The sequence below is a fragment of the Ranitomeya imitator genome, chromosome 2 (genome assembly GCF_032444005.1).
Source record: "Ranitomeya imitator isolate aRanImi1 chromosome 2, aRanImi1.pri, whole genome shotgun sequence".
NCBI classification, from domain to species: Eukaryota; Metazoa; Chordata; class Amphibia; order Anura; family Dendrobatidae; genus Ranitomeya; species Ranitomeya imitator.
Window position 1 is genome coordinate 362,321,079 of NC_091283.1, and position 23,633 is coordinate 362,344,711.

General features: G+C 46.1%; 1 protein-coding gene across 2 annotated transcripts in view; it reads right to left on the reverse strand.

Moving 5' to 3' along the window:
- Positions 1-23,633, reverse strand: part of LOC138663855 (zinc finger protein 182-like) — a 214,671-nt gene that overhangs the window by 32,002 nt on the left and 159,036 nt on the right. For both annotated transcript variants that reach the window (XM_069750208.1, XM_069750210.1), the window contains one exon: positions 5,496-5,645. In XM_069750208.1, coding sequence (XP_069606309.1) covers positions 5,496-5,645 — 150 coding nt within the window. The remainder of the gene's footprint in view (positions 1-5,495; positions 5,646-23,633) is intronic.

Sequence of the window (23,633 nt, forward strand, 5' to 3'; positions counted from 1 at the left end):
TTTTTTCCTGTTTTCCAGTACGTGATATGTTAAAACCAATGGTGTTGTTCAAAAGTAAAACTCGTCCATCAAAAAATAAGCCCTCACGCGGCCATATTGACCACAAAATAAAAAAAGATATGGCTCTGGGAAGAAGGGGAGCAAAAAACAAAAATAAAGGGGTTAACCCCTTAATCCCATATGACGTACTATCCCGTCCAGGTGACCTGGGACTTAATTCCCATGGACGGGATAGTACGTCATATGCGATCGGCCGCGCTCACGGGGGGATCGCGGCCGATCGCGGCCGGGTGTCAGCTGCCTATCGCAGCTGACATCCGGCACTATGTGCCAGGAGCGGTCACGGACCGCTCCCGGCACATTAACCCCCGGCACACCGCGATCAAAGATGATCGCGGTGTGCCGGCGGTGCAGGGAAGCATCGCGCAGGGAGGGGGCTCCCTGCGGGCTTCCCTGAGACGATCGGTACACGGTGATGTGCTCACCGTGTACCGAGCGTCTTCTCCCTGCAGTCCCCGGATCCAAAATGGCCGCCGGGCTGCATCCGGGTCCTGCAGGGAGCACTTCCGGGTCAGGATCAGGCTGCAGCTGCAGCTCTAATCCTGCCCGGCTGTATGTCAGATCACCGATCTGATAGAGTGCTGTGCACACTGTCAGATCGGTGATCTGTGATGTCCCCCCCTGGGACAAAGTGAAAAAGTAAAAAAAAAAATTTCCACACTTGTAAAAAAAAAATAAAAAAAAAATTCCTAAATAAAGCAGAAAAAAAAAAATATTATTCCCATAAATACATTTCTTTACATAAAAAAAAAACAAAAAAACAATAAAAGTACACATATTTAGTATCGCCGCGTCCGTAACGACCCGACCTATAAAACTGGCCCACTAGTTAACCCCTTCAGTGAACACCGTAAGAAAAAAAAAAAAAACGAGCCAAAAAACAACGCTTTATTATCATAACGCTGAACAAAGAGTGGAATAACACGCGATCAAAAAGACGGATATAAATAACCATGTTACCTCTGAAAACGTCATCTTGTCCCGCAAAAAACGAGCCGCCATATAGCATCATAACCAAAAAAATAAAAAAGTTATAGTCCTCTGAATAAAGCGATGCCAAAATAATTATTTTTTCTATAAAATAGCTTTTATCGTATAAAAGCGCCAAAACATAAAAAAAATGATATAAATGAGGTGTCGCTGTAATCGTACTGACCCGAAGAATAAAACTGCTTCATCAATTTTACCAAACGCGGAACGGTATAAACGCCTCCCCCAAAAGAAATTCATGAATAGCTGGTTTTTGGTCATTCTGCCTCACAAAAAAATCGGAATAAAAAGCGATCAAAAACTGTCACGTGTCCGAAAATGTAACCGATAAAAACGTCAACTCGTCCCGCAAAAAACAAGACCTCACATGACTCTGTGGACCAAAATATGGAAAAATTATAGGTCTCAAAATGTGGAGACGCAAAAACTTTTTTGCTATAAAAAGCGTCTTTTAGTGTGTGACGGCTGCCAATCATAAAAATCCGCTAAAAAACTCGCTATAAAAGTAAATCAAACCCCCCTTCATCACCCCCTTAGTTAGGCTAGGTTCACATTGCGTTAATGGGTTAACGCTAACGGACAGCGTTGCACGGCGAAAATGTCACAATTAACGCCGTGCAACGGGTCCGTTAGCACAACCATTGACAGCAATGTGATTTTCAGGTGTAGCGCATCGCTAGAGCGTGCCATTTTCGGCTCGCGCTAGCAAGGTGCCATTCTTTTGTGGCGCGCCTCAGACGCTGCTTGCAGCGTCCGCGGCGCGCCCGAGGTCCGATCCCCGATCTTCCAGAGCGGGGACGTTAACGCGACCACTAAACACGACACCTAAAAAGACATTGTGTTAGCGCAATCCGCTAGTGCTAAACGGATTTCCCTAACGCAATGTGAACCTAGCCTTAGGGAAAAATAATAAAATTAAAAAAAATGTATTTATTTCCATTTTCCGGTTAGGGTTAGGGTTAGGGTTAGGGCTAGGGTTGGGGCTAGGGTTAGGGTTTGGATTACATTTACGGTTGGGATTAGGGTTGGGATTAGAATTAGGGGTGTGTCTGGGTTAGGTGTGTGGTTAGGGTTACAGTTGGGATTAGGGTTAGTGGTGCGTTTGGATTAGGGTTTCATTTATAATTGGGGGGTTTCCACTGTTTAGACACATCAGGGGCTCTCCAAACGCGACATGGCGTCCGATCTCAATTCCAGCCAATTCTGCATTGAAAAAGTAAAACAGTGCTCCTTCACTTCCGAGCTCTCCCGTGCGCCCAAACAGGGGTTTACCCCAACATATGGGGTATCAGCGTACTCGAGACAAATTGGACAACAACTTTTTGGGTCCAAGTTCTCTTGTTATCCTTGGGAAAATAAAAATTTGGGGGGCTAAAAATCATTTTTGTGGGAAAAAAAAGGATTTTTATTTTCACGGCTCTGCGTTGTAAACTGTAGTGAAACACTTGGGGGTTCAAAGTTTTCACAACACATCTAGATAAGTTCCATGGGAGGTCTAGTTTCCAATATGGGGTCACTTGTGGGTGGTTTCTACTGTTTGGGTACATCAGGGGCTCTGCAAATGCAACGTGACGCCTGCAGACCAATCCATCTAAGTCTGCATTCCAAATGGCGCTCCTTCCCTTCCGAGCTCTGCCATGAGCCCAAACAGTGGTTCCCCCCCACATATGGGGTATCAGCGTACTCAGGACAAATTGAACAACAACTTTTGGGGTCCAATTTATTCTGTTACCCTTGTAAAAATACAAAGCTGGGGGCTAAAAAATCATTTTTGTGAAAAAAAAAAGAATTTTTATTTTCACGGGTCTGCGTTATAAACTGTAGTGAAACACTTAGGGGTTCAAAGTTCTCACAACACATCTAGATAAGTTCCATGGGAGGTCTAGTTTCTAATATGGGGTCACTTGTGGGGGGTTTGTACTGTTTGGGTACATCAGGGGCTCTGCAAATGCAACGTGACTCCTGCAGACCAATCCATCTAAGTCTGCATTCCAAATGGCGCTCCTTCCCTTCCGAGCTCTGCCATGCGCCCAAACAGTGGTTCCCCCCCACATATGGGGTATCAGCGTACTCAGGACAAATTGGACAACAACTTTTGGGGTCCAATTTATTATGTTACCCTTGTGAAAATACAAAACTGGGGGCTAAAAAATTTTTGCGAAAAAAAAATAAATTTATTTTAACGGCTCTGCGTTATAAACTGTAGTGAAACACTTGGGGGTTCAAAGCTCTCAAAACACATCTAGATAAGTTCCTTAGAGGGTCTAGTTTCCAAAATGGTGTCACTTGTGGGGGTTTTTAATGTTTAGGCACATCAGGGGCTCTCCAAACCAACATGGCGTCCCATCTTAATTCCAGTCAATTTTGCATTGAAAAGTCAAATGGCGCTCCTTCCCTTCCGAGCTCTGCTATGCACCCAAAAAGTGGTTTACCCCCACATATGGGGTATCGTCGCACTCAGGACAAATTGCACAACAACTTTTGTGGTCTAATTTCTTCTCTTACCCTTGGGAAAATAAAAAATTGGGGGCGAAAAGATCATTTTTGTGAAAAAATAAGATTTTTTATTTTTACGGCTCTGCATTATAAACTTCTGTGAAGCACTTGTTGGGTCAAAGTGCTCACCACACATCTAGATAAGTTCCTTAAGGGGTCTACTTTTCAAAATGGTGTCACTTGTGAGGGGTTCCAATGTTTAGGCACATCAGGGGCTCTCCAAACGCAACATGGCGTCCCATCTCAATTCCAGTCAATTTTGCATTGAAAAGTCAAATGGCGCTCCTTTCCTTCCGAGCTCTGCCATGCGCCCAAACAGTGGTTTACCCCCACATATGGGGTATCGTCGCACTCAGGACAAATTGCACAACAACTTTTGTGGTCTAATTTCTTCTCTTACCCTTGGGAAAATAAAAAATTGGTGGCGAAAAGATTATTTTTGTGAAAAAATATGATTTTTTATTTTTACGGCTCTGCATTATAAACTTCTGTGAAGCACTTGTTGGGTCAAAGTGCTCACCACACCTCTAGATAAGTTCCTTAAGGGGTCTACTTTCCAAAATGGTGTCACTTGTGGGGATTTCAATGTTTAGGCACATCAGGGGCTCTCCAAACGCAATATGGCATCCCATCTCAATTCCAGTCAATTTTGCATTGAAAAGTAAAATGGCGCTCCTTCCCTTCCGAGCTCTGCCATACGCCCAAACAATGGTTTACACCCATATACGGGGTATCAGCGTACTCAGGACAAATTGGCCAACAATTTTTGAGGTTCAATTTCTTCTCTTACTCTTGGGAAAATAAAAAATTGGGGGCGAAAAGATCATTTTTGTGAAAAAATATGATTTTTTATTTTTACGGCTCTGCATTATAAACTTCTGTGAAGCAAATGGTGGGTCAAAGTGGTCACCACACATCTAGATAAGTTCCTTAGGGTGTCTACTTTCCAAAATGGTGTCACTTGTGGGGGGTTTCAATGTTTAGGCACATCAGTGGCTCTCCAAACGCAACATGGTGTCCCATCTCAATTCCTGTCAATTTTGCATTTAAAAGTCAAATGGCGCTCCTTCCCTTCCGAGCTCTGCCATGCGCCCAAACAGTGGTTTACCCCCACATATGGGGTATCAGCGTACTCAGTACAGATTGTACAACAATGTTTGGCATCCATTTTATCCTGTTACCCTTGGTAAAATAAAACAAATTGGAGCTGAAATAAATTTTGTGTGAAAAAAAGTTAAATATTCATTTTTATTTAAACATTCCAAAAATTCCTGTGAAACCCCTGAAGGGTTAATAAACTTCTTGAATGTGGTTTTGAGCACCTTGAGGGGTGCAGTTTTTAGAATGGTGTCACACTTGGGTATTTTCTATCATATAGACCCCTCAAAATGACATCAAATGAGATGTGGTCCCTAAAAAAAAATGGTGTTGTAAAAATGAGAAATTGCTGGTCAACTTTGAACCCTTATAACTCCCTAACAAAAAAAAATTTTGGTTCCAAAATTGTGCTGATGTAAAGGAGACATGTGGGAAATGTTACTTATTAAGTATTTTGCGTGACATATCTCTGTGATTTAAGGGCATAAAAATTTAAAGTTGGAAAATTGCGAAATTTTCAAAATTTTCGCCAAATTTCCGTTTTTTTCACAAATAAACGCAAGTTATATCGAATAAATGTTACTACTAAAATGAAGTACAATATGTCACGAGAAAACAATGTCAGAATCGCCAAGATCCGTTGAAGCGTTCCAGAGTTATAACCTCATAAAGGGACAGTGGTCAGAATTGTAAAAATTGGCCCGGTCATTAACGTGCAAACCACCCTCGGGGCTTAAGGGGTTAATACATCTCACTACAGACATTTCCAGTGTCCTCACCTCTCCAGTTATGTCCATCTGTTATTCCCATAGATAAGAATAATGTAATGTGAGGTCATCAAAATCTCTCACCTCTCCAGTAAGCCGCAAGAGGATCTCTAGGGTGAGGTGTAATATTCTCTCCGACATCTTGTTCCTGTTCCTATCCATCCTTAATGGGTCAATCAGGAAAATTCTCTTATATAGAAGATCTCCACTGAGAGGATCTAATACTGTAGGAACCTGAATGGGAAGAAGATGGGCCGATGTAATATCATAGGTGTCAGGGATACATCCTATAACTAATATCAGCTGACTGTATTGCTATAATAACGTGCATGTGCAAAATAATACCTCTACCATACATATGCAAATGCAGGGATGTAACATGTTCAATGGTAATGGCTCAGAGACCAAACTCAGCTAATAAGCACATACCAAATGAACTGAAGGAACACCTTGGAAGATGAATGGTGAAGCTTGCGAAAATGAGCGCCCATCCCTGTGAATTTAAGACTCCACTTCTCACACTCAATTGTCCATTCAACTATTGCAATATTCTGACAATGAGCTAAGCGCACCCCTCAGCCTCTTTACACATCCACACCACACTTCTTCACTTCTCGTAGCCAACGCTCCCTATTTTGATGCACCCTAATGTACATGCACAGCTAACTTTTAGATGAACAAATAAAGTAGTGCTAGAGCATGGAAATATGAAATATATGACATTTGAATTGCATTCCTGCTCTAGAAAATTGGAAAAATGAGAATACTTTGTGCATGAATTGGCCAATTAATGTGTACCAGCAGCCACGACAAAGCAATTCCCATTGCTGGGAAACTACCTAATGTGAATCCTCTCTTAGGCTGAAGCCTACATTTATATGGGACGGTGGGATCCTGCTGTAATTAAAAAGGCCTGAGGCTGAGAGGAGGAGTGCTCAGTCAAAGAGCCTAAGTATACAAATATCAAAAGACTGACCATCACTTCCAAACAGAAAACAGGTGCGCACAGATGCTTACTAAGAGTAGCCATCTCCCTATGTATCAACCAATAAAGTAGTGCACACCTCAGCCAGCTCACACATCCACACCACACTTCTCGCAGCCACCACAGGCCATTTTGGTAGGCCACAAAGACAACTGCCCTGAATGACACTCTAATACCCATGCACACAGGGTCGGAGTGGCCTGGCGGGGGGCCCCGGGGGGCCTTTTAAAAATACGGGCCCTTTAAAAGCGCGTCCTAATTTTTTTGAGTGACGCGTGTGTCCACACATACCATGAAACTGGGCGGGCTCGGCTCTGCTGCTCTGAAGAACGTCGCGATGCTGGCCTCCCTCACTGTCACATCTCCGCCCACAGGATAAGGTCCTTGACGATAAGGACCTTGACGCTCTTTGTGGGAGGTGACACGTAACGCACCTGACCGCGCTCCTTTTCCCGCTCTATTGGTGAAGCTCTGCTCTCCCGGCTCCCGCTGTGCTGGCTGCTGCTGTGTGGTGACTGGTGAGTAGAACTTGAAGTAGTCGGTCGGTGACTAACTTCAGTTCACTCTGTTCTCCCGGCTCCTGCTGTCCTCCTGCCGCCGTGTGCATGACCGACTGAGTCTGACACTGACTCACTGTCAGTTTGTCTGGTCTACCGTCTAGGCACCTTGAAGGTGCCACCTTCTGTCCTGACTCCTGCCCTGGCCAGTAGACTGTAACGCGACGGGGCGATGGCTGTGTGGTGAACTGCAGTGCAGCCTGCAGAGCAGAGCCTGAAACCCTCCCTGAAATGCTGGCCCAGCTACATTTCACTCAATAACCTGCTGCTGCTGCAGTGCTGCTTTCAAGTGCTGTGCAATATATTTTTTCAGGGTGAGTGCAGCCTGGGCCTCCATCCCATCCCCCAAGAATGATCCCATCCCCCGTGATCCAGTCCCATCCCCCATGATTCATTCCCATCCCCCATGATCCATTCCCATTCCCCATGATCCCATCCCCCCATGATCCATTACCATCCCCCATGATCCATTCCCATCCCCCATGATCCCATCCCCCCATGATCCATTCCCATCCCCCATGGTCCATTCCCATCCCCCATGATACATTCCCATCCCCCATGATCCCATCCCCCCATGATCCATTCCCATCCCCCATGGTCCATTCCCATCCCCCATGGTCCATTCCCATCCCCCATGGTCCATTCCCATCCCCCATGATCCATTCCCATCCCCCATGATCTATTCCCATCCCCCATGATCCATTCCCATCCCCCATGATCCATTCCCATCCCCCATGATCCATTCCCATCCCCCAGGGTCCATTCCCATCCCCATCCCCCATGATTCATTCCCATCCCCATGATCCATTCCCATCCCCCATGATCCCATCATTGGCCAACAGTGCACAATAGCAATGTTTTTTATTTTACACATGATGCATGACAGATCACAATCTCGGCCTTCTATATAGCATACACACACACACCGTACTCTTCTTAGGCTGTCTTTCCACGGTCAGGAAACACTGCGGGTTTGACGCTGCATAGAGCAGCAGCGTTAAACACGCACAGGGTCCAGATATTACTGCGTAGTGGAGGGGATTTCATGAAATCCCGTCTCCACTATGCGTTCAGAAATGCAGGCGGCAGACCCGCGTAAACGGACATGTGGCGTGTAGCGTGGGAATTCGGAAGATTTTCTCACGCTACAGTTCATATGAGTTTATGCCTCCAAGGGGCGCAGCTTCGGTGACGGCACCGCTAGTCACCAAAGCGCCGTTACCTTCATTTCATTCATTCCCCAGTCTTTTACAGATGGGAGCGGCTGCATTAGCACCGCTCTTGGTTGTAACTGTATTTAACCCCTTCAGATGGATTGACAGTGTGGGACATGACTGTACGGCAGACAGGTATGGGATATTGTTGCTTTTTTATTTGCTTTTTTTTCCAGGAGAACAAGGGCCTTCAGTTGGATTGAGCGTACAATAAGGGCTCATACTCACTTGCGTGAAATACGGCTGAGTCTCGCAGTTTAAAACCCGGCTCTGCCGCCGGCACTCCACAGCGGAGTATGCGGCCGCACAGCAATACATGGAGCTGCATGCTCCGCTCCCAAGTTCCAGCAGCAGAGCCGGGTGTTACCATGAGAGACTCGACCGTATTTCACGCAAGTGAGTAAGAGCCCATAAGGTAATAAAACCCCATGTGTTTCTTTCAATAAAATTCTTTGTTCTTAATGTGTGTGTTTTTTAACCCTTTCCTACTATTTGATTAATAATGGATAGGTGTCTGATCGACATCTCTCCATTATTAACCAGGCTTAATGTCACTTTACAATAGCAAGGTGACATAAACCCCTTATTACCCCATATGCCAATGCCACAGGGCAGTGAGAAGAGAGAGGCTAAGTGCCGAAATAGGCGCATCTAACAGATGTGCCTTTTCTGGGGTGGCTGGGGGCAGATGTTTTTAGCCAGGGGGGCCAATAACCATGGTCCCTCTCTAGGCTATTAATATCTGCCCTCAGTCACTGGCATTCCCACTCTGGCGGAGAAACTTGCGCGGGAACCCATGCCAGTTTTTTCCGTTATTTAACCCTTTATTTTAACATTTTGAGCTCCAAAATTTTGCACACAGACACTTGTAACATTATTAGTGAGGAATATGTAAAAAAAAAATAAGGGATAAGAAATGGTTTACTGTATGTAAACCATGTCTCATATCCCGTCGGGTTTGGTAGGACTAAGCCAAAGCCAACAATTGAATTACCGGCTTTTATGCTATCTAGCTATGTATATAATATTATATATATATATATACAGTGGGGCAAAAAAGTATTTAGTCAGTCAGCAATAGTGCAAGTTCCACCACTTAAAAAGATGAGAGGCGTCTGTAATTTACAACATAGATAGACCTCAACTATGGGAGACAAACTGAGAAAAAAAAATCCAGAAAATCACATTGTCTGTTTTTTTTTAACATTTTATTTGCATATTATGGTGGAAAATAAGTATTTGGTCAGAAACAAAATTTCATCTCAATACTTTGTAATATATCCTTTGTTGGCAATGACAGAGGTCAAACGTTTTCTGTAAGTCTTCACAAGGTTGCCACACACTGTTGTTGGTATGTTGGCCCATTCCTCCATGCAGATCTCCTCTAGAGCAGTGATGTTTTTGGCTTTTCGCTTGGCAACACGGACTTTCAACTCCCTCCAAAGGTTTTCTATAGGGTTGAGATCTGGAGACTGGCTAGGCCACTCCAGGACCTTGAAATGCTTCTTACGAAGCCACTCCTTCGTTGCCCTGGCGGTGTGCTTTGGATCATTGTCATGTTGAAAGACCCAGCCACGTTTCATCTTCAATGCCCTTGCAGATGGAAGGAGGTTTGCACTCAAAATCTCACTATACATGGCCCCATTCATTCTTTCATGTACTCGGATCAGTCATCCTGGCCCCTTTGCAGAGAAACAGCCCCAAAGCATGATGTTTCCACCACCATGCTTTACAGTAGGTATGGTGTTTGATGGATGCAACAAAGTATTCTTTTTCCTCCAAACACGACAAGTTGTGTTTCTACCAAACAGTTCCAGTTTGGTTTCATCAGACCATAGGACATTCTCCCAAAACTCCTCTGGATCATCCAAATGCTCTCTAGCAAACTTCAGACGGGCCCGGACATGTACTGGCTTAAGCAGTGGGACACGTCTGGCACTGCAGGATCTGAGTCCATGGTGGCGTAGTGTGTTACTTATGGTAGGCCTTGTTACATTGGTCCCAGCTCTCTGCAGTTCATTCACTAGGTCCCCCCGCGTGGTTCTGGGATTTTTGCTCACCGTTCTTGTGATCATTCTGACCCCACGGGGTGGGATTTTGCGTGGAGCCCCAGATCGAGGGAGATTATCAGTGGTCTTGTATGTCTTCCATTTTCTAATTATTGCTCCCACTGTTGATTTCTTCACTCCAAGCTGGTTGGCTATTGCAGATTCAGTCTTACCAGCCTGGTGCAGGGCTACAATTTTGTTTCTGGTGTCCTTTGACAGCTCTTTGGTCTTCACCATAGTGGAGTTTGGAGTCAGACTGTTTGAGGGTGTGCACAGGTGTCTTTTTATACTGATAACAAGTTTAAACAGGTGCCATTACTACAGGTAATGAGTGGAGGAAAGAGGAGACTCTTAAAGAAGAAGTTACAGGTCTGTGAGAGCCAGAAATCTTGATTGTTTGTTTCTGACCAAATACTTATTTTCCACCATAATATGCAAAAAAAATGATAAAAAAACAGACAATGTGATTTTATGGATTTTTTTTTCTCAGTTTGTCTCCCATAGTTGAGGTCTAACTATGATGTAAATTACAGACGCCTCTCATCTTTTTAAGTGGTGGAACTTGCACTATTGCTGACTGACTAAATACTTTTTTGCCCCACTGTATATATATACACTATATATATATATATATATATATATATATATATACTAGATGGTAGCCAGATTCTAACGCATCGGGTATTCTAGAATATGTATGTAGTTTATTTATGAAGATTTTAGAATAATACATTGAATACACAGGATTCGGCTGGCGGCGACCAATTAGCGAAGCGTGGTTCAAATCCCGCGCCAATTCGTGGCCGGACTGCACGTGTCGCTGATTATTCACGGACGGCCACGTAGTATATAGCACAGCCACGTAGTATATAACAGCCCACGTAGCATATTGCACAGCCACGTAGTATATTGCACAGCCCACGCAGTATATTGCACAGCCTATTGCACAGCCCACGTAGTATATTGCACAGCCCACGTAGTATATTGCCCAACCCACGTAGTATATTGCCCAGCCCACGTAGTATATTGCACAGCTCACGTAGTATATTGCACATCCCACGTAGTATATTGCACAGCCCACGTAGTATATTGCACAGCTCACGTAGTATATTGCACAACCCATGCAGTATATTGCACAACCCACGTAGTATATTGCACAGCCCACGTAGTATATTGCACAGCCCACGTAGTATATTGCACAGCCCACGTAGTATATTGCACAGCCCACGTAGTATATTGCACAGCCCACGTAGTATATTGCACAGCCCACGTAGTATATTGCACAGCCCACGTAGTATATTGCACAGCTCACGTAGTATATTGCACAGCCCATGCAGTATATAGCAATGTGGGCATCATATCCCTGTTAAAAAAAAAGAATTAAAATAAAAAATAGTTATATACTCACCTTCCGTTGGCCCCCGGATCACGGTGAAGCGGTTACCGACGCTTCTCGCGCGCTCCGGTCTCAAGAGTGCATTGCGGTCTCGCGAGATGCACTCATCTCGCGAGATCGCAATGCATGGAGCGGTCACCGGAATGTCGCGAGGAGCGGGAAAGGCCTGTTCTGGATCCGAGGGGCCGACAGATGGTGAGTATATAACGATTTTTTTTTTTTTATTATTATTTTTAACATTAGATCTTTTTACTATTGATGCTGCATAGGCAGCATCAATAGTAAAATGTTGGTCACACAGGGTTAATAGCAGCATTAACGGAGTGTGTAACACCGCAGCATAACACGGTCCGTTAGCGCTGCCATTAAACCTGTGTGAGTGCTGACTGGAGGGGATTATGGAGCGGGCACTGACTGCGGGGAGGAAGGAGCGGCCATTTTGCCGCCGGACTGTGCCCGTCGCTGATTGGTCGTGGCTGTTTTGCCGCGACCAATAAGCGACTTGGATTTCCATGACAGACAAAGGCCGTGACCGATGAATATCCGTGACAGACAGATAGAAGGACAGACAGAAAGACGGAAGTGACCCTTAGACAATTATATAGTAGATATATATATATATATATATATATTGTAAGATTGCTCTCACTAAGTGTATTGGGGGACACTCGCTTGGCACGGGATTAACGTAGGCACGTTTTTTCGCTTAAACACAGTCTATACGGTTTATTAAAGTGTCATAAACCGAGTTATGCACAGTTCATTATATACATTTCATAGAACACAATAGGCACCAACCAGTGATATTAACTTGCAGCTTTGTCTTAAATACTTCATTTACGGCTTTGTCTCACAGACACTAAACATGCTGGACCTCTCACTTTGCCCAGTTACCATGGGCATCTGTACGCCGTACTCTTCACCAATGTCCCAAGTCACATACAGCGCATATGACACTGGGTCGCGGTCTCTAAACAGGCCGAACCTCACTCCGTTCAGTCACCGTGGGAGACCACACAGTTCATAGAACATCACAAGCACCAACAGACTGTATAGATACCTGACTGGAGCTCCTGCTCCACCTGCTGACTCCTTGCCAGTCCACTCCTCCGGGAAAGCTGCCTCACAGGGATCACCAACTTGCCTGGGCGGCATATCTTAGTCAGTCCAGACCCACCGAAGGACGGTAGCTTCCCCCACATAGACCATACAGAATCATAGTCTTTCTGTGCGCTATTCAGGGATCCGGCCCTACTCCCAGGACCTCCCAACACACCAGCATGAGTTCTTCAGGAAGCCTCCTCCCAGGTCCTCCAACACAGGTTGCCCAGTGTGCTATTCAGGATTCCTACTCCCAGGAAAACCAACACACTGGCATCTCCTCCTCACATGAACCGCACATGTGACCTGTACAGGTGCTATTCAGGACCTCGTCCAACACCCCAGGCATATGACCTGTCTAGGTGCTATTCAGGACCTCGTCCAACACCCCAGGCATATGACCTGTCCAGGTACTATTCAGGACCTCGTCCAACACCCCAGGCATATAACCTGTCCAGGTGCTATTCAGGACGTCAGTCCAATACCCCAGGCATATGACCTGTCCAGATGCTATTCAGGACGTCAGACCAACACCCCAGGCCACTAGCAAGTCCAAAGCCCCACCATGTGCTCTTCAGGACTCCTACTCCCAGGAAATCCAACACAGGTTGTTCAGTGTGCTATTCAGGACTCCTACTCCCAGGAAATCCAACACACCAGCATGTGCTCTTCAGGATTCCTACTCCCAGGAAATCCAACACACCAGCATGTGACCTGTCCAGGTGCTATTCAGGACCTCTGTCCAACACCCCAGGCCACCAGGTCCCAAGCCCCACCACGTGTTCTTCAGGACTCCTACTCCCAGGAAATCCACCATACATATACACACTCTTGAGGGACTACAGGCACCAGAACAACAACATTGCATCAGACTTACCACGCAGACTCCCTCTGCGACTATATATATCTGCCACTCACAATTCTGCCAGTCACTGTTCCACTACCATTATCACAATAGACATGCCTCCATGCACATCCTAAAGAGCACACACAGCGCCCCCTAGCTGCCACAGGGGTCACTGCATCACAAGATATAGATATATATATATATATATACTGACATTTATTTTATCTATTCTAACCTGTCTGTGATTTTACTGTACACCGCACTGAATTGCCGGGTTTTCTATAGGACACTGATGCATATTTCTCACAAGTCACACTGATGGTCCGTGTGGTGTGCGAGTTTTTCTTGCACCCATATACTTTCATTGGCGTTTCTCGGCCGAGATACGCTGACAATCGCAGCATGTTCCGATTTCACTTGGACACTGAATACGGCCGAGAATGTATCGGATGATGGGATCTGTTTATTATCTATCGGTTATATCTAGCTATTATCTATCTATAATAGATCTATCATCTATAATCTATTATCTATCTATTATCTATCTATCTATCTTATCTACCCATTATCTATATCGATAGATCTATCTATCTATTATCTATAATATATCGATCATCTATTGATAGATATATCAATAGATAGATATATTGATAGATAGATAGATAATAGGTAGATACGATAGATATATCTATAGATAGATAATGGATAGATAATAGAGAGATGATAGATAATAGATAGGTATATCTAAAGATAGATAACAGATAGATACGATAGATAGATCTATCTATAGCTATATCTATCATATATCTATAGATGTATTGTTCAATGGAGTATGTAAAAGAAGCGATTGGACAAGGAAATTACATCACAATTCTTTTTTTGTATATATTTAGCTTACAAAAACACAATTCTGCATGAAAAAAACGCATCCAAAGCGCAGGTTACCTCAGACTTAGATTTGACGCAGATTTTACCTGCGTCAAATACTGAGCCATTCCTGACTGTGGAAACATACCCTTATATGGCCTATTATGTCATAGATGAGGCCTATATACCGTACAGATCACACTATCATCCTCCTGTATGCCATACATAGGCAGAGAGTGCAGTCTGTACAGTATATGATGCCGACAGTCTTTATATCTTATAGGAGGCCGACAGCCTGTATGTCATATACGAGGCCAATATGCCGTACATAACGCAATATCGGCATCCTATATGCTGTACATACCACAATATCGGCATCCTATATGCTTTACAGACCACACTCTCAGCCTCTTATATAAAGTACTAGATTGTGGCCCGATTCTAACGCATCGGGTATTCTAGAATATGCATGTCCCCGTAGTATATGGACAATGATGATTCCAGAATTCGCGGCACACTGTGCCCGTCGCTGATTGGTCGAGGCAACCTTTATGACATCATCGTCGCCATGGCAACCATTATGACATCTACGTCGATACTGTGCCCGTCGCTGAATCAGAAACGTGAGATGTCTACGTCCTTTATGACATCATCGTCGCTGTGCCCGTTGCTGATTGGTCGAGGCCTGGTGGCCTCGACGAATCAGACGCGGGATTTCTACGTCCTTTATGACATCATCGTCGCTGTGCCCGTTGCTGATTGGTCGAGGCCCGGCGGCCTCGACCAATCAGAGACGCGGGATTTCTACGTCGATGCTGTGCCGGTCTCTGATTGGTCGAGGCCTGGCGGCCTCGACCAATCAGAGAGCCGGGATTTCCAGGACAGACAGACAGACAGACAGACAGACGGAAAAACCCTTAGGCAATTATATATATAGATATTATAAGAGGCTTGAGAGTGCGGTCTGTACGATATATAGGAGGCAGAGAGTGTGGTATATGTCATACAAGCCAGCACTTTCTGCCTCCTATATGATGTATAGACTGCAGTTTCATATCCTATGTGATAAATACAGCATAATAAAGTATATAGTATGGTGATGTATTTATATAGTATATTATGTAGAGTTGTGTATATAATAAAAATAACAATAATATTATTTTTTATTTCTATAGCGCCGACATATTCCACAGCACTTTACATTACAGAGGGGACTTCTACAGACAATAAAGACAACAGAGTAACACACAACTCGGATACCAAGAGGAGTGAGGGCCCTACAGCTTGCATCCTAAAATGTATAAGGAACTGGGGGAGACATAAAAGGTAAACGGTACAATGTGCTTATATTGTACAATACAAGCATAATATACTACATACGGTATGCACATAACTGCATTAACCAGTCAACAGCCAGTATGTGTACAATACAGACACAGAGGGATATTAAGTACCACTCCTCCTGTTCTGCATATTGTAGCGTTTCCCCTACTTCGTGTCTTGGGGGACACTCGCTTGGCACGGGAATAACGCATACAGGCACGGTTTTCTTACAAAAACACAGTTTCTTAGGTTTATTTCACAACGCTATAAACCACATCCTCAGGAACTTGATAACAGCTTGAACACCGTCTGCACATATTCAGCTTTACCACAGTTCCTCACTGACCCCGGTCAGCATGACACACGGACCTCGTCCATTACCTGCTGCCGACCTTCACAGGTTCCTTGGCCTCAGAGGTGTCCCATACTCAATGTCTCCTCTGACCCCGGTCAGCATAACACGGATCTCTTTCCGTTACCTGTTGGCGCCTCACAGGTTCTCGGATACCTCTCCCACACAGAGGTATCCTTCAGACGTTCTCACTGACCCCGCAGCACTGGCATGTGCCGGGTCCAGAGCCCCGCCATGTGCTCTTCAGGGACACAACACTCCCAGCACATGGGGCTCTTCAGGACCTTCCAGCACAGTCCACACTCAGAGCCCATGTGACCAAACCTCAGTCACATTATGTGGTTGTAACCACTCCACTAGATGGAGTGTGTGTGGCTAGTTTGACCCTCCCATCTCTCAGAACTAGCCCTGCCAGCCTCCCTAGTTAAACAACACAATTCCCTTGTAGGACTACAGGTCCCAGAACATCCTTACTTCAGGCTGACAGTGCAGAGCGTCCTCCTCTGCGACACACATACCGGCCATTCACAATAATGCCGGACTTTGACTCATCAACACACTTATATCTGTAATTGCCATGCATTCCTATGGCCTCCTTACGCCTCAATGTGCACTCTGGGAAGCCCATACAGCGCCCCCTACCTGTAACAGGGGTCACTACACCACATATCCCCCTCCCTCCTTTTCAAACCTGTGGGGTTGAACACTTGACACTACACCACAATATATACACTGCACAGTACCACTCCTCCTGTCCTGTATATATACACTGCACAGTACCACTCCTCCTGTGTGTATATATACACTGCACAGTACCACTCCTCCTGTCCTGTATATATACACTGCACAGTACCACTCCTCCTGTCCTGTATATATACACTGCACAGCGCCACTCCTCCTGTCCTGCATAAATACACTGCACAGTACCATTCCTCCTGTCCTGTCCTGTATATATATACTGCACAGTACCACTCCTCCTCTCCTGTATATATACACTGCACATTACCATTCCTCCTGTCCTGTATATATACACTGCACAGTACCACTCCTCCTGTCCTGTATATATACACTGCACAGTACCACTCCTCCTGTCCTGTATATATACACTGCACAGTACCACTCCTCCTGTCCTGTATATATACACTGCACAGTACCACACCTCCTGTTCTGTATATATACACTGCACAGTACCACTCCTCCTGTTCTGTATATATACACTGCACAGTACCATTCCTCCTGTCCTGTATATATATACACTGCACAGTACATTTTACCACTCCTCCTGTCCTGTATATATACACTGCACAGTACCACTCCTCCTGTCCTGTCCTGTATATATATACTGCACAGTACCACTCCTCCTATCCTGTATATATACACTGCACAGTACCACTCTTCCTGTCCTGTATATATATACTGCACAGTACCACTCCTCCTGTCCTGTATATATACACTGCACAGTACCACTCTTCCTGTCTTGTATATATACACTGCACAGTACCACTCTTCCTGTCCTGTATATATACACTGCACAGTACCACTCCTCCTGTCCTGCATGTATACACTGCACAGTACCACCCCTCCTGTCCTGTATGTATACACTGCACAGCACCACCCCTCCTGTCCTGTATATATACACTGCACAGTACCACTTCTCCTGTCCTATTTATACACTGCACAGTACCACTCTTCCTGTCCTGTATATATACACTGCACAGTACCACTCCTCCTGTCCTGTATATATACACTGCACAGTACCACTTTTACTGTCCTGTATATATACACTGCACAGTACCACTCTTCCTGTCTTGTATATATACACTGCACAGTACCACTCTTCCTGTCCTGTATATATACACTGCACAGTACCACTCCTCCTGTCCTGCATGTATACACTGCACAGTACCACCCCTCCTGTCCTGTATGTATACACTGCACAGTACCACTCCTCCTGTCCTGTATATATACACTGCACAGTACCACTCCTCCTGTCCTGTATATATACACTGCACAGTACCACTTCTCCTGTCCTGTATATATACACTGCACAGTACCACTCCTCCTGTATATATACACTGCACAGTGCCACTATTCCTGTCCTGTATATATACACTGCACAGTACCACACCTCCTGTCCTGTATATATACACTGCACAGTACCACTCCTCCTGTCCTGTATATATACACTGCACAGTACCACTCCTCCTGTCCTGTATATACACTGCACAGTACCACTCTTCCTGTCCTGTATATATACACTGCACAGTACCACTCCTCCTGTCCTGTATATATACACTGCACAGTACCTCTCCTCCTGTCCTGTATATATACACTGCACAGTACCACTCTTCCTGCCTTGTATATATACACTGCACAGTACCACTCTTCCTGTCCTGTATATCTACACTGCACAGTACCACTCCTCCTGTCCTGCATGTATACACTGCACAGTACCACCCCTCCTGTCCTGTATATATACACTGCACAGTACCACTCCTCCTGTCCTGTATATATACACTGCACAATACCACTTCTTCTGTCCTGTATATATACACTGCACAGTACCACTCCTCCTGTATATATACACTGCACAGTACCACTCCTCCTGTCCTGTATATATACACTGCACAGTACCACTCCTGTCCTGTATATACACTGCACAGTACCACTCCTCCTGTCCTGTATATATACACTGCACAGTACCACGCCTCTTGTCCTGTATATATACACTGCACAGAATCACTCCTCATGTCCTGTATATATACACTGCACAGTACCACTCCTCCTGTCCTGTATATATACACTGCACAGCACCACTTCTCCAATCCTGTATATATACACTGCACAGTACCACTCCTCCTGTTCTGTATATATACACTGCACAGTACCACTCCTCCTGTCCTGTATATACACTGCACAGTACCATTCTTCCTGTCCTCTTATATATACACTGCACAGTTCGACTCCTTCTGTCCTGTATATATACACCGCACAGTACCACTCCTCCTGTTCTGTATATATACACTGCACAGTACCACTCCTCCTGTCCTGTATATATACACTGCACAGTACCACTCCTCCTGTCCTGTATATATGCACTGCACAGTACCACTCCTCCTGTCCTGTATACATACACTGCACAGGACCACTTCTCCTGTCCTGTATATATACACTGCACAGTACCACTCCTCCTGTCCTGTATATACACTGCACAGAATCACTCCTCCTGTCCTGTATATATACACTGCACAGTACCACTCCTCCTGTCCTGTATATATACACTGCACAGTACCACTTCTCCTGTCCTGTATATATGCACTGCACAGTACCACTCCTCCTGTCCTGTATATATACACTGCACAGTACCACTCCTCCTGTCCTGTATATATACACTGCACATTACCACTCCTCCTGTCCTGTATATATACACTGCACAATACCACTTCTTCTGTCCTGTATATACAGTGGGGCAAAAAAGTATTTAGTCAGTCAGCAATAGTGCAAGTTCCACCACTTAAAAAGATGAGAGGCGTCTGTAATTTACATCATAGGTAGACCTCAACTATGGGAGACAAACTGAGAAAAAAAATCCAGAAAATCACATTGTCTGTTTTTTTATCATTTTATTTGCATATTATGGTGGAAAATAAGTATTTGGTCAGAAACAAAATTTCATCTCAATACTTTGTAATATATCCTTTGTTGGCAATGACAGAGGTCAAACGTTTTCTGTAAGTCTTCACAAGGTTGCCACACACTGTTGTTGGTATGTTGGCCCATTTCTCCATGCAGATCTCCTCTAGAGCAGTGATGTTTTTGGCTTTTCGCTTGGCAACACGGACTTTCAACTCCCTCCAAAGGTTTTCTATAGGGTTGAGATCTGGAGACTGGCTAGGCCACTCCAGGACCTTGAAATGCTTCTTACGAAGCCACTCCTTCGTTGCCCTGGCGGTGTGCTTTGAATCATTGTCATCTTGAAAGACCCAGCCACGTTACATCTTCAATGCCCTTGCTGATGGAAGGAGGTTTGCACTCAAAATCTCACGATACATGGCCCCATTCATTCTTTCATGTACCCGGATCAGTCGTCCTGGCCCCTTTGCAGAGAAACAGCCCCAAAGCATGATGTTTCCACCACCATGCTTTACAGTAGGTATGGTGTTTGATGGATGCAACTCAGTATTCTTTTTCCTCCAAACACGACAAGTTGTGTTTCGACCAAACAGTTCCAGTTTGGTTTCATCAGACCATAGGACATTCTCCCAAAACTCCTCTGGATCATCCAAATGCTCTCTAGCAAACTTCAGACGGGCCCGGACATGTACTGGCTTAAGCAGTGGAACACGTCTGGCACTGCAGGATCTGAGTCCATGGTGGCGTAGTGTGTTACTTATGGTAGGCCTTGTTACATTGGTCCCAGCTCTCTGCAGTTCATTCACTAGGTCCCCACGCGTGGTTCTGGGATTTTTGCTCACCATTCTTGTGATCATTCTGACCCCACGGGGTGGGATTTTGCGTGGAGCCCCAGATCGAGGGAGATTATCAGTGGTCTTGTATGTCTTCCATTTTCTAATTATTGCTCCCACTGTTGATTTCTTCACTCCAAGCTGGTTGGCTATTGCAGATTCAGTCTTCCCAGCCTGGTGCAGGGCTACAATTTTGTTTCTGGTGTCCTTTGACAGCTCTTTGGTCTTCACCATAGTGGAGTTTTGAGTCAGACTGTTTGAGGGTGTGCACAGGTGTCTTTTTATACTGATAACAAGTTTAAACAGGTGCCATTATCACAGGTAATGAGTGGAGGAAAGAGGAGACTCTTAAAGAAGAAGTTACAGGTCTGTGAGAGCCAGAAATCTTGATTGTTTGTTTCTGACCAAATACTTATTTTCCACCATAATATGCAAATAAAATGTTAAAAAAACAGACAATGTGATTTTCTGGATTTTTTTTTCTCAGTTTGTCTCCCATAGTTGAGGTCTACCTATGATGTAAATTACAGACGCCTCTCATCTTTTTAAGTGGTGGAACTTGCACTATTGCTGACTGACTAAATACTTTTTTGCCCCACTGTATACACTGCACAGTACCACTCCTCCTGTATATATACACTGCACAGTACCACTCCTCCTGTCCTGTATATATACACTGCACAGTACCACTCCTGTCCTGTATATACACTGCACAGTACCACTCCTCGTGTCCTGTATATATACACTGCACAGTACCACGCCTCTTGTCCTGTATATATACACTGCACAGAATCACTCCTCATGTCCTGTATATATACACTGCACAGTACCACTCCTCCTGTTCTGTATATATACACTGCACAGTACCACTCCTCCTGTCCTGTATATACACTGCACAGTACCATTCTTCCTGTCCTCTTATATATACACTGCACAGTTCGACTCCTTCTGTCCTGTATATATACCCTGCACAGTACCACTTCTCCTGTCCTGTATATATATACTGCACAGTACCACTCCTCCTGTTCTGTATATATACACTGCACAGTACCACTCCTCCTGTCCTGTATATATACACTGCACAGTACCACTCCTCCTGACTTGTATATATGCACTGCACAGTACCACTCCTCCTGTCCTGTATACATACACTGCACAGGACCACTTCTCCTGTCCTGTATATATACACTGCACAGTACCACTCCTCCTGTCCTGTATATACACTGCACAGAATCACTCCTCCTGTCCTGTATATATACACTGCACAGTACCACTCCTCCTGTCCTGTATATATACACTGCACAGTACCACTCCTCCTGTCCTGTATATACACTGCACAGTACCACTTCTCCTTTCCTGTATATATGCACTACACCAGCGGTTCTCAACCTGGGGGTCGCGACCCCGAGGGGGGTCGAACGACCAAAACACAGGGGTCGCCACCAGTGGCGTAGGAAGGGGGGAGAAGAAGAAGAAGAAGAAAAAAAAAAGACGCCCCTTTAAATCTTCGGGCGGCGCCATCCGCCGCCACGACCAGGGCCAGCTCCCCCCACCCCCGGGCCCCGCCCCCGCTCTAATACTCACCTCTATTGGTTCCTGCGGCGCCGGCAGCTGCAGCGTCCTCTGACTCTGCGACGTCTCAGAGCAGAGGGCGCGATGACGTCACTACTGTGCGCGCCGCTCTGCCTCTCTGTCCTGAGCGTCGCAGAGCCGGAGAGACGCTGACTGGCTGCACCGGACCTGCGCTAGGAACGGGAGAGGTGAGGATTTTACTTTTTTTTTTTTTTCTTTATGTCTGGCAGACGCGGTACTGAATAAGGTGCGCGTCTCTGACTGGGGAGCACATAGAGAGCTGCACGTAAAGGTGGTCTGTGCCAGTTCCCCCCTAGCATCACTCCCCCCCCCCCTTTAGTGATGCACTAATTGGAAGACCCCCAGCCGGCCAGTGGGCACTAGAGGGGAGGGGTCCTACGGCCACTCCTACAGGGGTTAAATCCAGGTGTCCGGCCGAGAACTTTCTCTTTCACTCTCGGCAGGACACCTCCGTCCCGGCTGTGCGGGGCTACATCCGGCGGCGCCCGGCGGCGGACGGTGTCGCCCCCTTCCCCGGCCGCTCCGGAGAGGCCGGTGGTGGCGCCGGGTGGCAGGCGATCCGCCCGCGTGCCCCGCGCCCCGGAGCGGCTCCAGGTCGGGGAGGGGAGGGCCTCGCCGCCTCGCAGCTGCAGGCGTCTTCCGGAGGCCTCGGACACCGCTCGGAGTGCTGGGGAGGCTCCGCCCAGCCACTTCCGGTCCCCGCCCACCCACTTCCGGTCGCGGCAGATGAGCGCTGAACACAGCGCTGGCCAGTCCTCGGTTGCCTTCCCTGCGGGCACATATACGCCGCCCGCAGGGGGTAACCTGGGGGCTGGTTTTAACCCCTCACTTTCCCCACAGTGCGCTGATCGGTCGAAATCGACCGATCAGCGTGCTGATTTATCACCTGGCCTGACCACCAGCCTACCCCCGGCAGACGCAGCCCTGATGCCTGTACGGGGGTATCAGGGGTCAGGCCGGAGAGGTCACAGGGCGGCTGAAGAGCGCGTTGTTCGGTCCCATGGGACCGAGCAAGGCGCTCAACAGCCGCGCAGCGGGAATCATGGCGACACCTCAGTAAACGCACCAAACACAAACACATTATCACCTCCCCCCACTGCCCAAAACCTAAATAAAAATTATCCGTTAACCGCTGCCCCGTCAAATCCCAGCAATGGGGATGAATATAGTTACCTCCTGACGCCCCCCCTTCCGATTAGCGTTACAGGACCATCTACGGCCAATTATCCCCCTCTGTCTACTGATAGAATCCCCCCATTGCACCGCATAATAACGGCGGACGAAGGCGTAGGCGCCGCACGTCCTCCCAATCTTCCTCCGATAACTCCCGTCGCCGTTCCCACTACTCCTCTAAACGCCCCTCCCGTCACCGTCGCAGACGCAGCTCCCATAGGAGCCGCCGCAGATCCCGGGCCTCAGGATGGCTGTCATCAGCAACATCCGAGGGGTCCGAGGTATCGCTAAGTCCGGATA